This window comes from Cetorhinus maximus, chromosome 17, assembly GCF_964194155.1.
Source record: "Cetorhinus maximus chromosome 17, sCetMax3.hap1.1, whole genome shotgun sequence".
NCBI lineage: Eukaryota > Metazoa > Chordata > Chondrichthyes > Lamniformes > Cetorhinidae > Cetorhinus > Cetorhinus maximus.
The window spans coordinates 68493011-68512192 of NC_135895.1; the positions used below are offsets into that span (position 1 = coordinate 68493011).

General features: G+C 41.3%; 1 protein-coding gene across 2 annotated transcripts in view; it reads right to left on the reverse strand.

Annotated features, from left to right (window-relative positions):
• Positions 1-19182, reverse strand: part of npl (N-acetylneuraminate pyruvate lyase (dihydrodipicolinate synthase)) — a 69904-nt gene that overhangs the window by 20314 nt on the left and 30408 nt on the right. For both annotated transcript variants that reach the window (XM_078561390.1, XM_078561391.1), the window contains exons 6-9: positions 16871-16946; positions 15140-15232; positions 14914-15059; positions 8844-8890 (exon numbers count right to left, since the gene is read on the reverse strand). In XM_078561390.1, the coding sequence (XP_078417516.1) occupies positions 8844-8890; positions 14914-15059; positions 15140-15232; positions 16871-16946 (362 nt within the window). The remainder of the gene's footprint in view (positions 1-8843; positions 8891-14913; positions 15060-15139; positions 15233-16870; positions 16947-19182) is intronic.

The window sequence follows — 19182 nt, forward strand, 5'->3', positions numbered from 1 at the left end:
TTAACACTCCACCCTGTTCTCTTGCCAACATGTCTGTCCTTGGCTTGCTGCATTGTTCCAGTGAAGCCCAACGCAAACTGGAGGAACAGCACCTCATCTTCCGACTAGGCACTTTACAGCCCTCTGGGCTGAATATTGAATTCAACAACTTTAGATCTTAAACTCCCCCTCCCCCCATCCCGTTTCTTTTCCCCCCCCACCCGCTTTTTTTTTTTCAATAATTTATATAGATTCTTCTTTCCCCACCTATTTCCATTATTTTTAACTCTAAAACTAAAACCTTTAGTCTTTCCACCCCACCCCCACTAGAGCTGTACTTTGAATATCCTGTATTCCATTCTTAATTAGCACTTTTCTCAGACAAAGACCACCACCTTCAACACCTCTTTGACCCTTTTGTCTGACATCTTTTGATTATCTGCTCACACCACACCCTCAATGTGTCTCTTTCCCCCCCGCCCCCCACCCACCTTAAACCAATTTATATTTCTCCCTTGTTGAAACTATGCTGCAGTTCTGCCGAAGGGCCATGGAGGCTCGAAACGTTGACTGATTTCTTCTCCGCCGATGCTGCCAGACTTGCTGAGTTTTTCCAGGTAATTCTGTTTTTGTTTTGGATTTCCAGCATCCGCAGTAGCTTTTAGCTTTTTGTTTTTATTTTTGCACTTTGTGATGGCCATTTAGAAATGTTTTGTAATGTTCTTTCAGATATTTTATGAATAAAGTATATCTTTCAAAAAAAAAAACTCCCAACCAAAGGATCAGATCTTAGCTCTACAGTCCTGCCACAGCTAATCATGAATGGTGGTGGACAATGAAACAACTCACTGGAGGAGGCGGCTCCACAAATATCCCTATCTTCAGCGATGGTGGAGCCCAGCACATCAGTGCAAAGGACAAGGCTGAGCATTTGCAACCATCTTCAGTCAGAAGTGCTGTGGATGAAACATCTCTGCCTCCTCCCGAATTTCCCAGTATCACAGATGCCAGTCTTCAGTCAATTCTATTCACTCCACAGGAAAATAAAAAACAGCTAAAGGCACTGGAAACTGCAAAGGCTATGGGCCCTGACAACATTCCAGCAATAATATTGAGAACTTGTGCTCTAGAACTAGCCACGCTCCTAGCCAATCTGTTCCAGTACATTCATAACACTGGAATCTACCCAGCATTGTGGAAAATTGCTCAGATATGTCCTGTCCACAAAAAGGACAAATCCAACCTGACCAATTACCGCTCCATCAGTCTACGTTTGATCATCAGAAAAATGATGGCAGGTGACCTCAACAGTGCTATCATGCAGCATTTACTCAGCAATAACCTGCTCACTAATGCTCAGTTTGGATTCCACCAGGGCCACTCAGCTCTTGACCTCATTACAGCCTTGGTCCAAACATGGCCAAAACAGCTGAACTCCAGAGGTGAGTCGAGCGTGACTGTCCTTGACATCAAGGAAGCATTAGATAGTGTGGCACAAAGGAGCCCAAGCAAAACTGGAATCAATGGGAATCAGGGGGAAAACTCTTCACTGGTTGGAGTCATGCCTAGCAAAGGAAGATGGTTGTGGTTGTTCGGGATCAATCATTTAAGTCCCAGGTCATCACTGCAGGAGTTCCTCGAGGTATTGTCCTAGGCCCAACCAACTTCAGCTGCTTGATCATAAGGTAAGAAGTGGAAATGTTCACTGATGATTACACAATGTTCAGCACCATTTGCGACTCCTCAGATACTGAAATAGTCATGTCCATGTACAGCAAGACCTGGACAATATTCAGGCAGATAAGTGGCAAATTACATTTGCGTCACACAAGTGCCAGGCAATGGCCATCTCCAACAAGAAAGAATCTAACCATTGCTCCTTGACGTTCAATGGCATTACCGTCTCTGAATCTCCCACTATCAACTTCCTGGGGGTTACCATTGACCAGAAACTATACTAGACTAGCCATATAAATACCGTGGCTACAAAAGTAGGCTAGAGGCTGGGAATTCTGCAGCGAGTAACTCACCTGCCAGCTCCGCAAAACCTGTCGTCATACCCAGTACTAGCATGTCATCATATTATGAACTTTGTCAATACTTTTAAAAATTGGACATAAGCAAGCTGTTAAGATAGCTGCCTCAAATCATATGACTTTTGCCATTTGAACTGCAGACAATATCAAGTCTCTGGTGAATATCTAATCAAACATGGACATAGGTGTGGGTACCTCACAGCCATCTGTGGAAGTCTCATTGTTTAAGGATGAGCCAACAAGATTGGTGTGGGAGAAGTGGGTTCAAATTCATGGGACATTGGCACCAGTACTGGGGAAAAGAGGGAGCTATTTTGTTCGGACAGGCTCCACTTGAATCATTCTGGGAACAGTGTCCTGGCGAATCGCATAACTAGGGTCGTAGATAGGGCTTTAAACAAAATAGGGTGGGGGGGGTTCAGTTGCATGAAAATGTAAAAAATCAAAGTTTAAGGAAAGGGTAAAAGTGCAGGTTAGTGACGAGGCTGATTGCTATCAAAAAGTGAAAGGAAGGGACAGAGTGTGTGAACACCATATTGCACCAAAGAGTCATATATGAGTAGGGAAAATTGACAATAGGGTAAACTTAAAGGCTTTGTATCTGAATACACATAGCATTCGGAATAAAACTAATATGAGTTAACAGCGCAAATGGAGATAAGTAGCTATGATTTGGTGGCAATTACTGAGACATGGTTACAGGGAGAACAGGTTTGGGAGTTAAATATCCAAGGGTACTCTGTTTCGGAAGGATAGGCAGGTAAGAAAAGGAGATGGTGTAGCTTTGTTAGTAAAGGAAGAAATCAGTGCTATAGTGAGGAATGATATAGGCACTGGAGAGCAAGATGTAGAGTGAGTCTGGGTAGAAATAAGAAATAGCAAAGTAAAGAAGTCCCTGGTAGGAGTAGTCTATAGGTCCCCAACAGTAGTTTAGCAGTCGGGTACAGTATAAACCAGGAAATACTGGGAGCATGTAAGAAAGGCACGGCAATAATCATGGATGATTTTAATATGCATATGGACTGGACTAAAAAATTGACAAGGGTAGCCTTGAGGGAGAGTTCATAGAGTGTATTAGAGATTGTTTCTTGGAGCAATATGTTGTGGAACCAACCAGGGAGCAGGCTATTCTGGATTTGGTTTTGTGTAATGAGATGGGATTAATTAATGATCTCATAGTAAAGGATCCTCTAGGGAAGAGTGATCATAGCATGCTAGAATTTCAAGTTCAGCTCGAGAGCGAGAAACTGGAGTCCAATACTAGTGTTCTGGAGTTAAACAAAGGTAACTACATAGGTATGAGGGCAGATTTGGCCCTAGTAGACTGGGCAGGAAGACTACAAGGTAGGACAGTTGATGAACAGTGGCAGATATTTAAAGGAGATATTCAATTCCTCCCAAGTAAAATATATCCCAATGAGGAAGAAAGATGGTAAGAGGGGAAAAAAAGCATCCATGGCTAAGCAAGGAAGTTATAGATAACTTAAAGGCAAAAGCTAAGGCATACCAAATTACAAAGTCAGTGGCAGGCTGGAAGATTGGGAAACTTTTAAAGATCAACAAAGGGTTACTAAAAAAATAATAAAAAGAGCAAAGGTAAATTATGAAAGAAAACTAGTGCAAAATGTAAAAACTGATTGAAAAAACTTCTACAAGTATATAAAAGGAAAGAGAGTAACTAAAGTGAATGTTGGTCCCTTGGAGGACGAGACTGGGGAGTTAATAGTGGGGAACACAGAAATGGCAGTGACGCTTAATCAATATTTTGCCTCAGTTTTCAGTGGAGGACACTAGTGCCACCTCAATAGTAACAGGTAGTGCAGAGGGTATAGAGAAAGAGGAACTTAGAGCAATCACCATCACTAGAGAAAACATACTGAGCAAACTATTGGGATTAAAGGGTGACAAGTCCCCAGGACTTGATGGCCTACATCCCAGGGTCTTAAAGGAAGTGGCAGCGGAGATAGTGGATGCATTGGCTTTAATATTCCAAAATTCCCTGGATTCTGGAAAGGTTCCAGTGGATTGGAAAAATGCTAATATAACGCCCTTATTCAAAAAGGAGGGGAGGCAGAAAGTAGGAAACTATAGATTAGTTAGTTTAACGTCAGTCATTGGGAAATTGTTGGAATCCATTATTAAGGAAGTATTAATGGGGCATTTGGAAAGTCAAAATGCAATCCATCAGAGTCAGCATGGTTTTATGAAGAGCAAATCGTGTTTGACTAATTTGCTAGAGTTCTTTGAAGATGTGACAAGCAAAGCGGATAATGGTGATCCTGTAGATGTAGAATATCTGGACTTCCAGAAGGCCTTTGATAAGGTGCTGCACAAAAGATTATTACACAAGATAAGATCACACGGAGTTAGGGGTAATATATTAGCTTGGATAGAGGATTGGCTAACCAACAGAAAGCAGAGAGTCAGGATAAATGGGTCTTTTTCTGGATGGCAAGCTGTAACTAGTAGGGTGCCACAGGGTTCGGTCCTTGGGCCCCAACTATTTACAATCTATATTAATGATTTGGATTCAGGGATAGAAGGTACTATGGCTAAATTTGCAGATGACACCAAAATAGGTGGGAAAGTAAGTTGCAATGAAGAAATAAGAAATTTACAAATGGATATGGGCAGGTTAGGTCAATGGGCCAAAATTTTGCAGATGGAGTTTAATGTGGATAAGTGTGAGGTTATCCATTTTGGTCGGAAGAATAAAAAGGTGACTTATTATTTAAATGGAGAGAAACTTCAGAATGCTTCAGTGCAGAGGGATCTGGGTGTCCTTGTGCATGAATCGCTGAAAGCTAGTATGCAGGTACAGCAGGTAATAAGGAAGGCAAATGGAATTTTGGCATTTATTGCTAAAGGAATAGAGAATAAAAATAGGGAAGTTGTTGCAACTGTACAAGGCATTGGTGAGACCGCACCTGGAGTACTGTGCACGGTTTTGGTCCCCTTACTTGAGGAAGGATGTAGTTGCACTGGAGGCGGTTCAGAGGTGGTTCACTAGATTGATTCCAGAGATGCGGGGCTTGTCTTATGAGGAGAGATTGAGCAGTTTAGGCCTATATTCACTGGAGTTTAGAAGGATGAGAGGAGATCTAATTGAGGTATATAAGATGATAAAGGGGATAGACAAAGTAGACGTGGAGTGGATGTTTTCCCTTGTGGGGCATTCTAGAATGAGAAGACATAGTTTTAGGCTAAGGGGTGATGGATTTAAATCAGAGATGAGGAGGAATTACTTTTCTCAAAGGGTCGTGAATCTGTGAATCTACCTCAGAGTGCAGCGGATGCTGGGACACTGAATAAATTTAAGGAGGAGACAGACAGATTTTTAACTAGTAATGGGTTGAAAGGTTATGGGGAGAGGGCAGGAAATTGGAGTTGAGGCCAAAATGAGATCAGCCATGATCGTAATGAATGGCGGGGCAAGCTTGAGGGGCTGAATTGCCTACTCCTGCTCCTAGTTCTTATGATCTTATGTAACACCTAAAAACTATGGTGTTTCCAAACTGCCTGTCTCCATGTTTCATACTGGACAAAAAAGGGAAGGTTGAAACTCAACGGCCACCATCAACTACCCATTGTATCACAATGGACACCCCCATCCAAACCAGACTGGGTGGGCCTTAGAAGTGCTAACTCAGTGGTCACATGATCAAAACTGGTTTCAGGGACTGTACCCTTGTTACTACAGGACTCAGCAGAGCCATCAGAAACATCAGTCATCAGCTAGTCTGAGAAAAAGACTCTGAAGCTTGCTGCAAGTCATCCAGCAGCCAAAGTACTTAACCTGTTCCAGTTTCAAAGCTCATCTGAGAACAAACTTCAGATATTTGATTATAAGAAACCTCAACCTGCTGTGAACCCTTTGCTTTATAAGGCCCTCACTTCAAATCATTGAATCCATTCAAGAAACCACAGGCCTACCACATAGACTGTAAATCATAAATCAGAGACTGAATTAACTGATCTGTAAAAGTGCACCATCTTTATCTGTATTCAAAATTTGCATGTGCACGCATTAACACATGTGCATATGCATGAGACCATATGACATTGCATAATTCAGGTTAGCTGCATGAGAATAAATAACCTTGATTTTTCACTCAGGAAAGCTAACTGCTGAATAAATTTAATTGGAGTACACTCTAAGGTTAAGATAACTATCTTCATATAAAACATACTGATTACGGGCAGCAAGAGCACATGACGCTATCCACCGTCTACAAGGCACAAGTCAGGAGTGTGCTAGAATACTCTCCACTTGCCTGGATGAGTGCAGCTCCAACAACACTTAAGCTCGACAACATCCAGAACAAAGCATCCAGTTTAATTGGCACCCCATCCACAAACATTCACTCCCTCCTCCACCACCACCACCACACAGTGGCAGTGTGCGCCATCTACAAGATGCAGAGTAGCAACTACCAAGGCTCCTTAAACAGCATCTTCCAAACTTGTGACCACCTAGAAGGACAAGAGTAACAGATACATGGGAACACCACCATCTCCAAGTTCCCCTTCAAGACACAAGCAGTTCACCACCTTCAAGGGCAATTAGGGATGGGCAATAAATGCTGGCCTAGCCAGCAATGCCCACATCCTATGAACAAATGAAAAAAAAAGCTCCCGTCTAATTCAAAAAAAGTAAAAGGCTCGAACATATTCATTTTGTTTGCAGAGAACGTGTCCCTGCATATGAATGCATGTTGCTTCTAACAAGCATAAATGAGTGATGCTGCCAACATGACCGATGATCTTAAATTGATCATTAGTGTAGCTATTAGTACACTCGGGATTGTTCAGCAAGTGCTGCACAATTGCAGAATCACATCTAACAGTAAGCATTTTGTTTTTGGTTTTGCAATTGTGGGCTGATTGAGTATGGTCTGTACTTTGCCTATTACAAATAACCAAGGGAACATGCTATTTGATTCAATCAGCCTGTCGCTGGGATGTATAGCCTAACAACGTGGCATTGCACCTGCACTGAAATTCATACACAACATTGCTCAATTGTGTTGTAGGCAGAATGTCTTTTGGACAGACGGCAGCATCCTGTTAGTGGAAAATACCACTCATGTAGACACAGCATAGCAGCAGCGTGAAACAGCTTGCTTAACCAGTTGTTCACATTTTTTCCAACAATGAAATATAATCAGAACGTATAAAGGGAGAATGTGTAAGAGTGCCTCAGGGGAGGACTTAATTAAAATGGCCCAATTTACTCCAAATATTGTAGGCCCTGATTTGTTAACAGCTTTTATGTTTCGTAAACTTTAGAAAGTCCACCGAGCTGAAGGGAGGGAGAATAAGCTAGTGAGTGCATGTACGTGTCAAGGGGAGAAGATGAAAAAAAGGCAGGAGAGCATATACTTTTAGTTCAACTTTCAAAAAAGTTGAATTTTGAAACTCTCTCATTTGTGTTACGTTGACCAGTTAGAAAAGCCAATACTAGTTGCTTATACCTTGAAACTAAGACTGTAATGTCTAATAATGGAGGATGGGAGGGTTAGGGTTTTAGGAGAGAGGGGGCCTTGTGCCTTCTCATTAACCACCCCCAGCAGAAATGTGGAGGTGACTGATGAAAGATTTAGAGTTAGGCAAGTGACTGTAGCAAGGAGGAATCAATATGGGAGTTAAGTGAGTAGTTAAAAGAGGTCGAGGCAGAAATGGGAAGGATCATGTGCTTGGAAGGGTGAGGGAGCAATCATGAGTGATGGTAGGAGAGGATGGGAAGGAAGCCACTGAAGGCTACAGTTTTCCAATGACTTTCCGCTGAAAATGCAACTTTCAGCTGTCAGAGGCTCTTTTCCCCATCCCAGTCAAAAGGAAAGTAGGAGAAGACAAGGAGGAGTTAGAAGAGATAATTATTAATGAAGAAAAGGCAGAGAATAAGAAACAGCAACACAGTGAAGGTTAAAAGAGGCATATTGAGAGACTAAATATTTGACTTGCTTGTCTAACAAGCTGCTGGCCAAAGGATATATTGTTTTCCTGAATATAATGAGTTCAGGCTTAAAGAGGCAGATACAACTACATGTTTGTGTTAAAAAATGTAAACTTTATTTACAACAAACTTCAACTACCAGCAAAGCAGCAAGATGACCACAGGATACTGCATTGCAAACCTACAAGGCAACCTTAAAAGTCACAGTGGTTATCTTTGTCCAATGTAGTGTGCTGTTGAACTACATCAACTGAGGCTTTAGGCAAGTTCTGTAAAATGGTGAAACGCAACCCTAACCTGCTGTGTGTTTTTTAAATAGCAGTGGATATTTTGCCATCCGAGAATCCATTGTTGAGAGGCTTCATCAACTTTAAAATCAGCTTCTAAAATCCCATTAGGAACCCACTTTGAAATTCACTGCTATTGCATAGGTTTCTCAACATTGAAATGGAGGCAGGAGCTGCCAGCTCCACACGCTTAAGTACATTTCCCGGCACTCCACGTGGAGGAGTAGCAGTCCTCCTTCTGGATTCTCAAAGAAGCCTTTGGCACATCTCCTGCCACCTCTCTCCTAACACTCCTGACTGTTGACCCCTCCCCAGCTCAAAGTCACCAACTCCTGCACCCCACACCCCCCAGGCTGTAACATGTGATCTCTCCCTTTAGCCTCTATTGCCATTCTTTTTCCCAATTGGCCAGCAGCCTGGCTATAAATTTGGCTGGCTAAGTCATGAAAACAGATGGAAAAATATTATAAAAAAGGTCCTGTTATTAGGTTCTCCAATTTTACATTACAAGAGGGAAACAATTTCCAAACAACTGATAAAATTTCATATACTGTAAGTGTCTGAGAAAAAATATTGAAGATTTACCTGCCAACAGCTCCACTTGCTCCCAATACCATTGCGGACAAGAGTAGCTGAAGAACAAAAGCTTAGTTTAGAACTTGTCTATAAGCAGAGGTGAACAAATTGCAAGAAGTCCACAAAATCTAAGCAGCCCAGTTGTGTACTTGAATCTCTTACTTGATGGTTTCTCTTGTTTGAAGTTATGGGCCCAGAGGTTTGAAAGAGCCATTTTTAATGCTGTTATCTTATTGATGGATAAATCCCAAATCAGAACATCAAAGACTATTCATATAGATATCTATAATCTATATATCTATCTCTATATCTATAAAAAGTTCAGATACATCTGTTTCCCAAAGCTTCATGTACTCATCGAAGCAGCACAAAGCCAAAAAGCTTGGACACTTGTTTTATACAACTGTAAGACAAACTGATCAGCACTTTATGAAAAATACTTTTGGTCTTATAAAATCAGATATCAATAAAGAATATTTTTAGCACTATTTTGAAGATCAAGGAGTTATCCCAGGTATCCTGACTAATTTATTCCTCGATAAACATCACAAAACAGATTATCTGGTTATTATTTTTTATTATGGAGAGGAGGAGAAATTTTTTTCTGAGGGTTGAGGATCTTTGGAACTCTCCTCCAGAGAGCAGTGGAGGCAGGGTCATTGAATATTTTTAAAGCAGAGGTAAATAAATTCTTGACTAACAAAGGAGTCAAAAGGGTATCAGGAGTAGGTGGGAATGTGGAGTTGAGACCACAATCAGATTAGCAATGTTCTCAAGTGGTGGAGCAGGCTCAAAATGGCCTACTCCTGCTCCTAATTCGCATGCTTGTATTACAATTTCTTACAACAATTTCCTACACTTCAAAAAGTAGGTAATTGGCTTTAAAATGCTTTGAAAAGTCCATTGGTTGTGGAAAGCACCACATACCATATATACTTAAGTAAAAGTCAATCTAGTGTAAAAGTCGACCCCATGACTTTTGGCTTTTTAAAAAAAATACAATTTTTCATATACCATGTGTAAAAGTTGACCCCAGTTTTTCCCAAAGGATCAAACTGTGTTGTGATTATTAATTACCACCCCCCCCGCCCATAGCAGCCGATCAACAAGATCAATATGTAGCAGATGATCTGTCATGCCACCTTAAAGATTAACAAGCATGCAGCTCAATTTAAACCGGAGGAAAAAAAAGTGGCAGAATGGATTAACGAGTATCAGCAAAATGATATTATCGCCCATAGGGAAAAACGAAGAAAGATGGTACTCTGGAATTCAAGAGCAGTGCCAGGTGGTGCACAAGATTCATGAAAAGATACGATTTAGTACTCCATCAGAAAATGAAAATTTCATTTTCACTTTCAACTCCAGCATGATGCCACCACCAAACACATCTTCCCTTCACCCCCCCGTCGGCATTCCGTAGGGATCGTTCCCTCCGTAACACCCTGGTCCACTTCTCCATCACCACCTACTCCTCAGCCCCCTCCCACGGCACCTCCCCGTGCAAACGCAGAAGATTCAACACCTGCCCCTTCACTTCCTCTCTCCTCACCGTCCAAGAGCCCAAACACTCCTTTCAAGTGAAGCAGCATTTCACTTGCACTTCCCTCAACTTAGTCTACTGCATTCGTTGCTCCCAGTGCGGTTTCCTCTACATTGGAGAGACCAAACGCAGACTGGGTGACTGCTTTGCAGAACACCTGTGGTCTGTCCGCAAGCATTACCCAGACCTCCCTGTCGCTTGCCATTTCAATACTCCACCCTGCTCTCTTGCCCACATGTCTGTCCTTGGCTTGCTGCATTGTTCCAGTGAAGCTCAATGCAAACTGGAGGAACAGCACCTCATCTTCCGACTAGGCACTTTACAGCCTTCCGGACTGAATATTGAATTCAACAATTTTAGATCTTGAACTCTCTCCTCCATCCCCACCCCCTTTCCGTTTCTTCCCCCTCCTTTTTGTTTTTTTCCAATAATTTATATAGATTTTTCTTTTCCCACCTATTTCCATTATTTTTAAATGTAATTCCACCCATCGTTTATCTATACCTTTTATGCCCTTTTAGTCTTATTTGACCCCACCCCCACTAGAACTATCTGTACCTTGCTTGTCCTGTTCTCCACTCTTAATTAGCACATTCTTTTAGATAATATTACCACCTTCAACACCTCTTTGTTCTTTTGTCTGTGACATCTTTTGGTTATCTTCTCCTATCACTGGCTGCTTGTCCCAACAACACCCCACCCCCCCCCTCCCCCCACCTTAAACCAGCTTATATTTCACCGCTTTCCTATTTTTACTTAGTTCTGTTGAAGGGTCATAAGGACTCGAAACGTCAACTGTGCTCTTCTCCGCCGATGCTGCCAGACCTGCTGGGTTTTTCCAGGTATTTCTGTTTCTGTTTTTGTAATGAAAATTTCATAGCATCTGCCACCTGAACCTGATAAAATAATCAAATTCCACTGTCTTGCCATCTGACATTGAGAGAAGGATGCGCATTGATTGGTCTGCATTGGAAATATGGGTGAAACATTGATAAATTTTCATACATCAGCAAACAGGACATTTACCAAGATTGGTGAAAAAAAAAAATGTCCTTATGAAGACTGGCCACAAGGAGGAGCGGTTCACAGTAGTTGCATCTTGTAAGGCAGATAGCACAAAATTAAAGCCAATGATGATATTCAAGTGCAAAGCTCTTCCCAAAAAGCAATTTCAGAAAGGCTTTGTCATCCATGTTCACGTGAAAGGCTGAATGGATAAAAGTCATTGCAAGAAATGGATCAAAGTAGTCTGGCATTTGAGACCAAGAGGGGTACGCAAATAAAAAAAGTTTGCTCATCTGGGACACATTCGCATCCTGCCTTGACGACGATGTAGTCCATGATACGAGATCAACCAACATCAATGTAACATTATTCCCAACAGTCCTGAGTGTTCCTCAGTCCTTGGATGTGTATAAATAAACCTCTCAAGGATAATGCTCTCATGCTCTCGTCGGGACCTGGAAAAATTTATTAATTTTGCTTCCAATCTCCACCCCTCCATCATTTTCACATGGTCCGTCTCTGACACTTCTCTTCCCTTCCCTTCCTTGACCTCTCAGGCTCAATTTCTGATGATAGACTGTCCACCAATATCCATTACAAGCCTACCGACTCCCACAGCTACCTTGACTACAGCTCCTCACACCCCGCCTCCTTAAGGACTCCATCCCATTCTCTCAGTTCCTTCGCCTCTGTCGCATCTGTTCTGATGACGCTACCTTCAAAAGCAGTTCCTCTGACATGTCCTCCTTCTTCCTTAACCGAGGTTTTCCACCCACGGTCGTTGACAGGGCCCTCAACCGTGTCCGGCCCATCTCCCGCGCATCCACCCTCACGCCTTCTCCTCCCTCCCAGAAACATGATAGGGTCCCCCTTGTCCTCACTTATCACCCCACCAGCCTCCACATTCAAAGGATCATCCTCCGCCATTTCCGCCAACTCCAGCATGATGCCACCACCAAACACATCTTCCCTTCACCCCCCCGGTGGCATTCCGTAGGGATCGTTCCCTCCGGGACACCCTGGTCCACTCCTCCATCACCCCCTACTCCTCAACCCCCCACCTATGGCACCTCCCCATGCCCACGCAGAAGATGCAACACCTGCACCTTCACTTCCTCTCTCCTCACCGTCCAAGGGCCCAAACACTCCTTTCAAGTGAAGCAGCATTTCACTTGCATTTCCCCTAACTTAGTCTACTGCATTCGTTGCTCCCAATGCGGTCTCCTCTACATTTGAGAGACCAAACGCAAACTGGGCGACCGCTTTGCAGAACACCTGCAGTCTGTCCGCAAGAAAGACCCAAACCTCCCTGCCGCTTGCCATTTTAACACTCCACCCTGCTCTCTTGCCCACATATCTGTCCTTGGCTTGCTGCATTGTTCCAGTGAAGCCCAACGCAAACTGGAGGAACAGCACCTCATCTTCCGACTAGGCACTTTACAGCCTTCCGGGCTGAATATTGAATTCAACAACTTTAGATCTTAAACTCCCCCTCCCCCCATCCCCACCCCGTTTCCTCCCCCTCCCTTTTTTTTTTCAATAATTTATATAGATTTTTCTTTTCCCACCTATTTCCATTATTTTTAAATCTACAACTAATACCTTGTCAATCTTTCCACCCCACCCCCACTAGAGCTGTACCTGGAGTGTCCTGCCATCCATTCTTAATTAGCACTTTTCTTAGATAATATCACCACCTTCAACACCTCTTTGATCCTTTTGTCTGTGACATCTTTTGATTATCTGCTCCTATCACTGCTTGCTTGTCCCTACAACCACCCCACCCTCAACTTCTCTCTCCCCCCGCCCCCGACCTTATACCAGCTTATATTTCACCCCTCTCCTAACTATACTTCAGTTCTGTTGAAGGGTCATGTGGACCCGAAACGTCGACTCTTTTCTTCTCCACCGATGCTGCCAGACCTGCTGAGTTTTTCCAGGTAATTCTGTTTTTGTTCTCAAGGATAATATCTGAAAGATGTGAAACAATTGGATGTTGCAAGGCAAGGAAACATTCACTAAAGGTGGAAATATGTGGACACCCTCACCTCACAACATTGTCAAATGGGTCATAGACGCTTGGAATGAATTTGATCCCAATATTGATAAAAAATATAATTTCTAAAATGTGGAACATAGAATGCACTTGACAGTATGGATGCCAATTACTTGTGAATTCATATGACGATATTATACAACTAGGCTATTGGGGTGAATTGTTTGGTCAGATAGTGATCTCGAACAATTTTAATGTGTGGTTAATTCATTGTGCTATATATTGTATTGGATGATATGTATATAGTTTGTCATGTTAGAAAACAAAAAATAAAAAAAATGTTAGAGAACTAATATGAACTCTTTAAATTTTGTTTGTTTTTACCTTATTTAGTTTTATTTGGGCCCAAATCAAGTATGCATGCCAATCTCTCAAAAACATAACCTGTCTCCCTTTTAGGCTAAAAAAATTGGTCTCAAAAATTCAACTTTTACACGAGCATATACGGTAAAGTTAAGTCTTGCTTTTTAAAAAAATTTCATAATGGTCAGCAACAAATTTGTACAATTGTAGACTCAAACTTAATCTAGTCATAACTGTAGTGTCTCTTCTCTGGCAGCATCTTTGCAAATCTGTACTGTATGTTCTCCACGGATTCAATGTATTTCTTTAATTTTGTGCTCAAAACGACAGGGTACTCAAACCGTGGCCTAAATAATATTGTGCGCTAATTTATTGCTCGTTTACGAAAGTACTCAAATGTTTCTGTAAAGCCCCAAATGCTGCTGGCATTTTACATAGCTTTAAGTATGTGTGGATACCTTTAGGTCTTTCAGTTCATCCACATTTCAGTGTATTTCCATCAAGCATGAACTAACAAAGTAGTAAGTTTAGAGGACCATCATCAAAAGGAAAGACAACCAAATGAAAATACTTACTACAGCAGTAGGATGGCATACCTACATAGCACATGGAGAAACCCAAGGCTTAGGAAGATTTTAGAACATAGACAAGAGGGAAGGAACACCTACATCCCTATCAAGAGGACGACCCAAGAACAATCACAGCTATATCAAACCAGGACTTTTTTTTTCATTATCGCCCCCCTGGCATGGCATCACACTTAGTTGGAATGTGCCAAGTTCAGGCAGAAAGAATGTACAATCTTATGCAATAGGGATCATCTCCCATAAATCTTCCCACCCAGAAGGTATGCCAAACAATGGCTTACATCTACAAACAGCAAAGATGACCAACAGATCTTGTTCTTATTGTTTGCTTAGAAAGAACATGTACCCCAAGCCACAAACTCACAATGATCTCTTCAGTATGCAAATTTGGAACAAAGTTTGATACAGATATGTTCTCCATCTTAATCTGTTCTCTCGGTTACAGTATAGATGTCCTTTCCTCCTTTCCAAAGGTTTTCCATTCATCAAGTTATATACGCAAGCCCCATTAGTACTCTAATACATGCTATTGACAAATTTAATTAAGAAGGAGATGTTAATTGTGAATTATCAAAACTTGCATACCTCATCTTTTCCATACAGCAAAGCAAATCTATCCTTGTACTTGTGAACACATTGACCAAAGTCCAACAAGTCACTGCTGGTGAACTTTACACCCTGAAACGTGGGAATCCTTTTCTCAATCCCATCTAGCAGTTCCACAACGTTTACTGCAATGAGCATAAGTTATGTTAGATTTGAGAGAGCCTGTGTGCTAATCTCAGAATCTGCTGCATATTTTTATACTTACAAGATACTCCAGTAAATTCAGGAAGATGATAATAGTAGAAAGGTATGTTGGGGGCAGCAGATGCTATTTCCTTTAGAAATTCTGTCAAAGCCTCTGTAACAAGAAGTTAACTTATCAACTTTGTGCAAAATTAGCATAACCTTGCTAACACAACAGTCGGTGCACTTCAAAAATAACTAATTGTATGAAGTATGCCAAGACATTTCAACACAAAAAGATGTTCTACAATCACACATATTATTACTGGTGGATCTCCTAAGTTGCTGCTTGGGGTTAGATAAAAGCCAGAATAGAATTGCAAGATGTGGCAAAAGAGTCAGACTAAGAGTCGCTGGCAGCGATGTACTGAGAAGCCCACCCCGCAGCCATAACACACCACCAGGGGGCTAAATAGGCCGAGAGCAGGACATGCACCACTCAGTGAGTGTAATCCTGTTGGCTGGCAGCACCAGCAGCATAAGGCCCAAGTGGTGGGCGCTGCTGGGACAGCAAGCAGACCCACAAAAAAGGCAACCATCGCATCCTGAACCAGATAAGTCAGGGGTCTTGGACAGAGTGGGATTGGGCAGCCTAGGGAAGGGAGGTGGTGGGTGGGCACATTTGGTGACCAGACAGGAAGGAAGCAAAAAAAAAAATGCCCCCGATGAGCAAAGGGCAGGCCTACCAATCCCTTCCTTCACAAATTTCTTCTTTTAAAAACAGCCTGCCCACACCAACCACTTTATGGCGTGGGCAGCACGTTATTCAGGCCAATTGGCTTGTAAGCAAACTCAATTGACTTCATTTAAAAATGGCTGGCAGGCTGTTATGTGAGGACCTTCCCGCCTACTCTATTATAGAGGACAGTTTGGGGGTGTTGGCAAGAACTTGCTACCCCTCATATTTTACATGCCCTCCAACCAAAAACACCTGGCAAAGGGTTATAAAACCCAGCCTCACGAGTTAAGATATAGTCTCATTTGGTTTCCTTCAAATATTAACACTTTTAAAATAGTATATTTCTCTCCTGAAAATAAAGATTTTCAGAATGACAATTATATTATGAGGGGAAATCCCCGGTGACCTAATCAGTGGTAAATATATTAGCCATTGTGGCACTGAACCAGACCAGGTTTGATCCCTTATGTGTTCTGAGACGAGTGCTATAATTGGCTTTAGATGCTCTAAGCCACAGGGGATAAACATCAGTCAAGGTTACTTTTACTGATCACTACCCAATTCCCCCATTAGAAAGTGCATGTTTGGCTGCATTATGATGGCAGGATTAGGCATGGCTGCTTATCCTTATGATACTCAAAGCCTAGGCTCGTAAAACCTCCTCGGTGACGTATTGGACAAATTTAGTTGCGCTAGAAGGCAAACCACAAGTTTGCCCTGAAAAGTAGAGAAAGGAATAAAGTTGAAAGAAAAAGATCTTCATTCACTTGCCATACCAGATTAACATTATTTAAAACTCACCTTGATATTGCAAGGAAGATGCATGCTTTCAAAATGGATTTTATTTTACTATTCACACACTTTAAAATATGATCAGTTTCAAAATACCAGCTAGATTTAATCAGCAGATTCATTCTTTCAATATAAGGTTCATACACAATCAATTTCAAAAGTGATTTTCACCTACACTGACTGAGTCTTTTGGCAATCTACTTTGTGTACTATGAACTCTGACTGGATAGCCAGTCAGCATTTTGTGTGACAATCCGTGAAATACTGACATAAATACACAACCTATACTTTGAGGCTTGAAGAAGAATGGTGAAATGACTGCAATCCCAGAGGCATTGTACTCAGCAGCATGTTTTGCCTGAAACAGAGTACAAAGAAAAAAAACTCTATTAATCACCTTATTCAACGTCATGCCTGTATGTAGTTGTCCCTCTACCCAGGTAGTGGCCTCATTTTCTGAGGGTTGTTAATCATGGCTTATGCTATGATATCATTATGGGCAAAGCAAGGTAGTAAGCCTCAACTACATTAGGCAGTGCAGAATTGAACTTGTGCTGTTGGCATTAATCTGCACCATACTCTAGGCATTTGAGCTAACTGCCCCCTGTGCGAGGTCATACTACAATCAAAACTATACATATGACATGACAATTCAACGTTCAACCTCTTGCAAATTATGACAAAAGGGAAAAGACACCTTTCATATTCAAAAAAGCCTCCCATTTTGATATTAGGACTGAATTTGCACATGTTCAAACTTTTCCATTTTTAAGAGTATCATAAATCCAACAATCTCCATAACATTTGTGCAAGATATTTGAAAAGTAAGATGAATTCCTCAAGCACCATCTCTAATTAAACAGTCAAAGAGCTCTAAAAACACATTATCATGGGCTCTTTCCACTAAGCTTCTGATGCTATTAATCGATAGGGAGATATCTACCTGGAGGATGCCATCCACTACTATTGTGTGCACTTGTCAGGAGTTTCATCTGAGGCAAAGTGTAGTAGGTTAGAGCCTCATTCCAGGATTGCAGCATATAATCTTGGTTGATAAAAATGCTATTACTATTCTATCTTTCATATGAGATGTTAGGTTAACCAAGGCCTTGCTGCTCAGATGGATGCAGAAGATCCTTCGGCAATTTTTCAAAGAAAAACAGGAGTTCACCCTGGGTCTCAACTAACATTAGAGGGCTGAATAGCCTATTCTGCTCCTAGGTCCTATGAAAACATGTGTCAAGAAAAACAGATGAAGTGGTATTTGTCACCTAACTGTTCAAGAACCTTGTGTGCAAATGGTTGCTGTGACTGCGTATTCACAAATACTAACTACATTTCATAAGGCCATTAATTGGACATGAAGCACCACCATACTGTACTGCATAAATATATACATCTACAGAAATAGGATGTATAAAAGAGTTGCTGCCAAAGTAATTATGAACACCTGAAGAACTTAAAATTCTAAGATTGTCAAAAACTAATACTGAAAGCTGCAGGTGCCACTTGCTGTAGAAATGTTGCAGTTTCCATAACATCCAAATAAAGTGGTGATAGCTTAATATCAATATTGTGCAATATTAGCATAGATAAAAGGTATACATTTTAATCCTGAATTAATCGAAAGCCACAGAGAAACTCCTGTAATAGGAAAAGGATGATGTTGACAAGAATGGAAAGCACTCTACACAGTGAGAAGGTACATCAATGCATTTGCAATTTAAGGAGGGATGAAAATTGTCATGATCACCAACATTTTTCATTTAGCTGTGTTTTCAAGGCTTCTCTTGAAACAACACTTCATAAGATCCTTCTGAAATAGTTCAACTTCTTCTGGACGTTCATTTACATTTTTGAACTCAGCGATCCAAAGTTTTACAGCACATTTAAGCTCATCATAACTGTACTGATGTCTTTATCACAAAAATTGGTACTTTTAAGTACAAAAATGGAAAATTTCCTATTAAAAGGATTTCATTTCCGGGAATCCTCCTGGGTAACCGATAAGGTTTTGGTTTGTCAATCATTGAAGTATTGCTGTAACTAAACACACACTGGCCGTGTGCCAGGGAGCCATACAAAACAGATGCAAATCTTGATCTGGGTTAAGTCAGTGGAGCTCAGCTGGATTGACAGTGAAGGCATGTGTTTTACTCCACGCCAACATTCTCCACTTTGATAAATACAAAAGTGACAAAAATTAAAAGTAATATCTATAGGCATATAGATAACATTAACAAGAATTTTGACCCATCTTTCAGCATACAAATTCAGCAAGTTCTGCTCTTCTCTCCAACTAGTCTTCTGTTCCTCTTTTACCTTGTTCATCTTAGTTGCTTTCTGAAAAAAATCATGTTTGACTTGAAACATCAATTCTGTTTCTCTCTCCACAGATGCTTCCAGATCTAAGTATTTTCAGCTTTGTTTTGATTTCAGATTTCTAGCAGCTGCAGTATTTAACTTTATTTCAGCATACCATGTCTGGTTCACAAATGGGATAAATAACAGTCCAACAGGTCACATCTAGTAACAAGGTTACGAGCTAGTTTGTACAGATTGATATGTGGGTTTAAATCAATACGGGCCTCCTT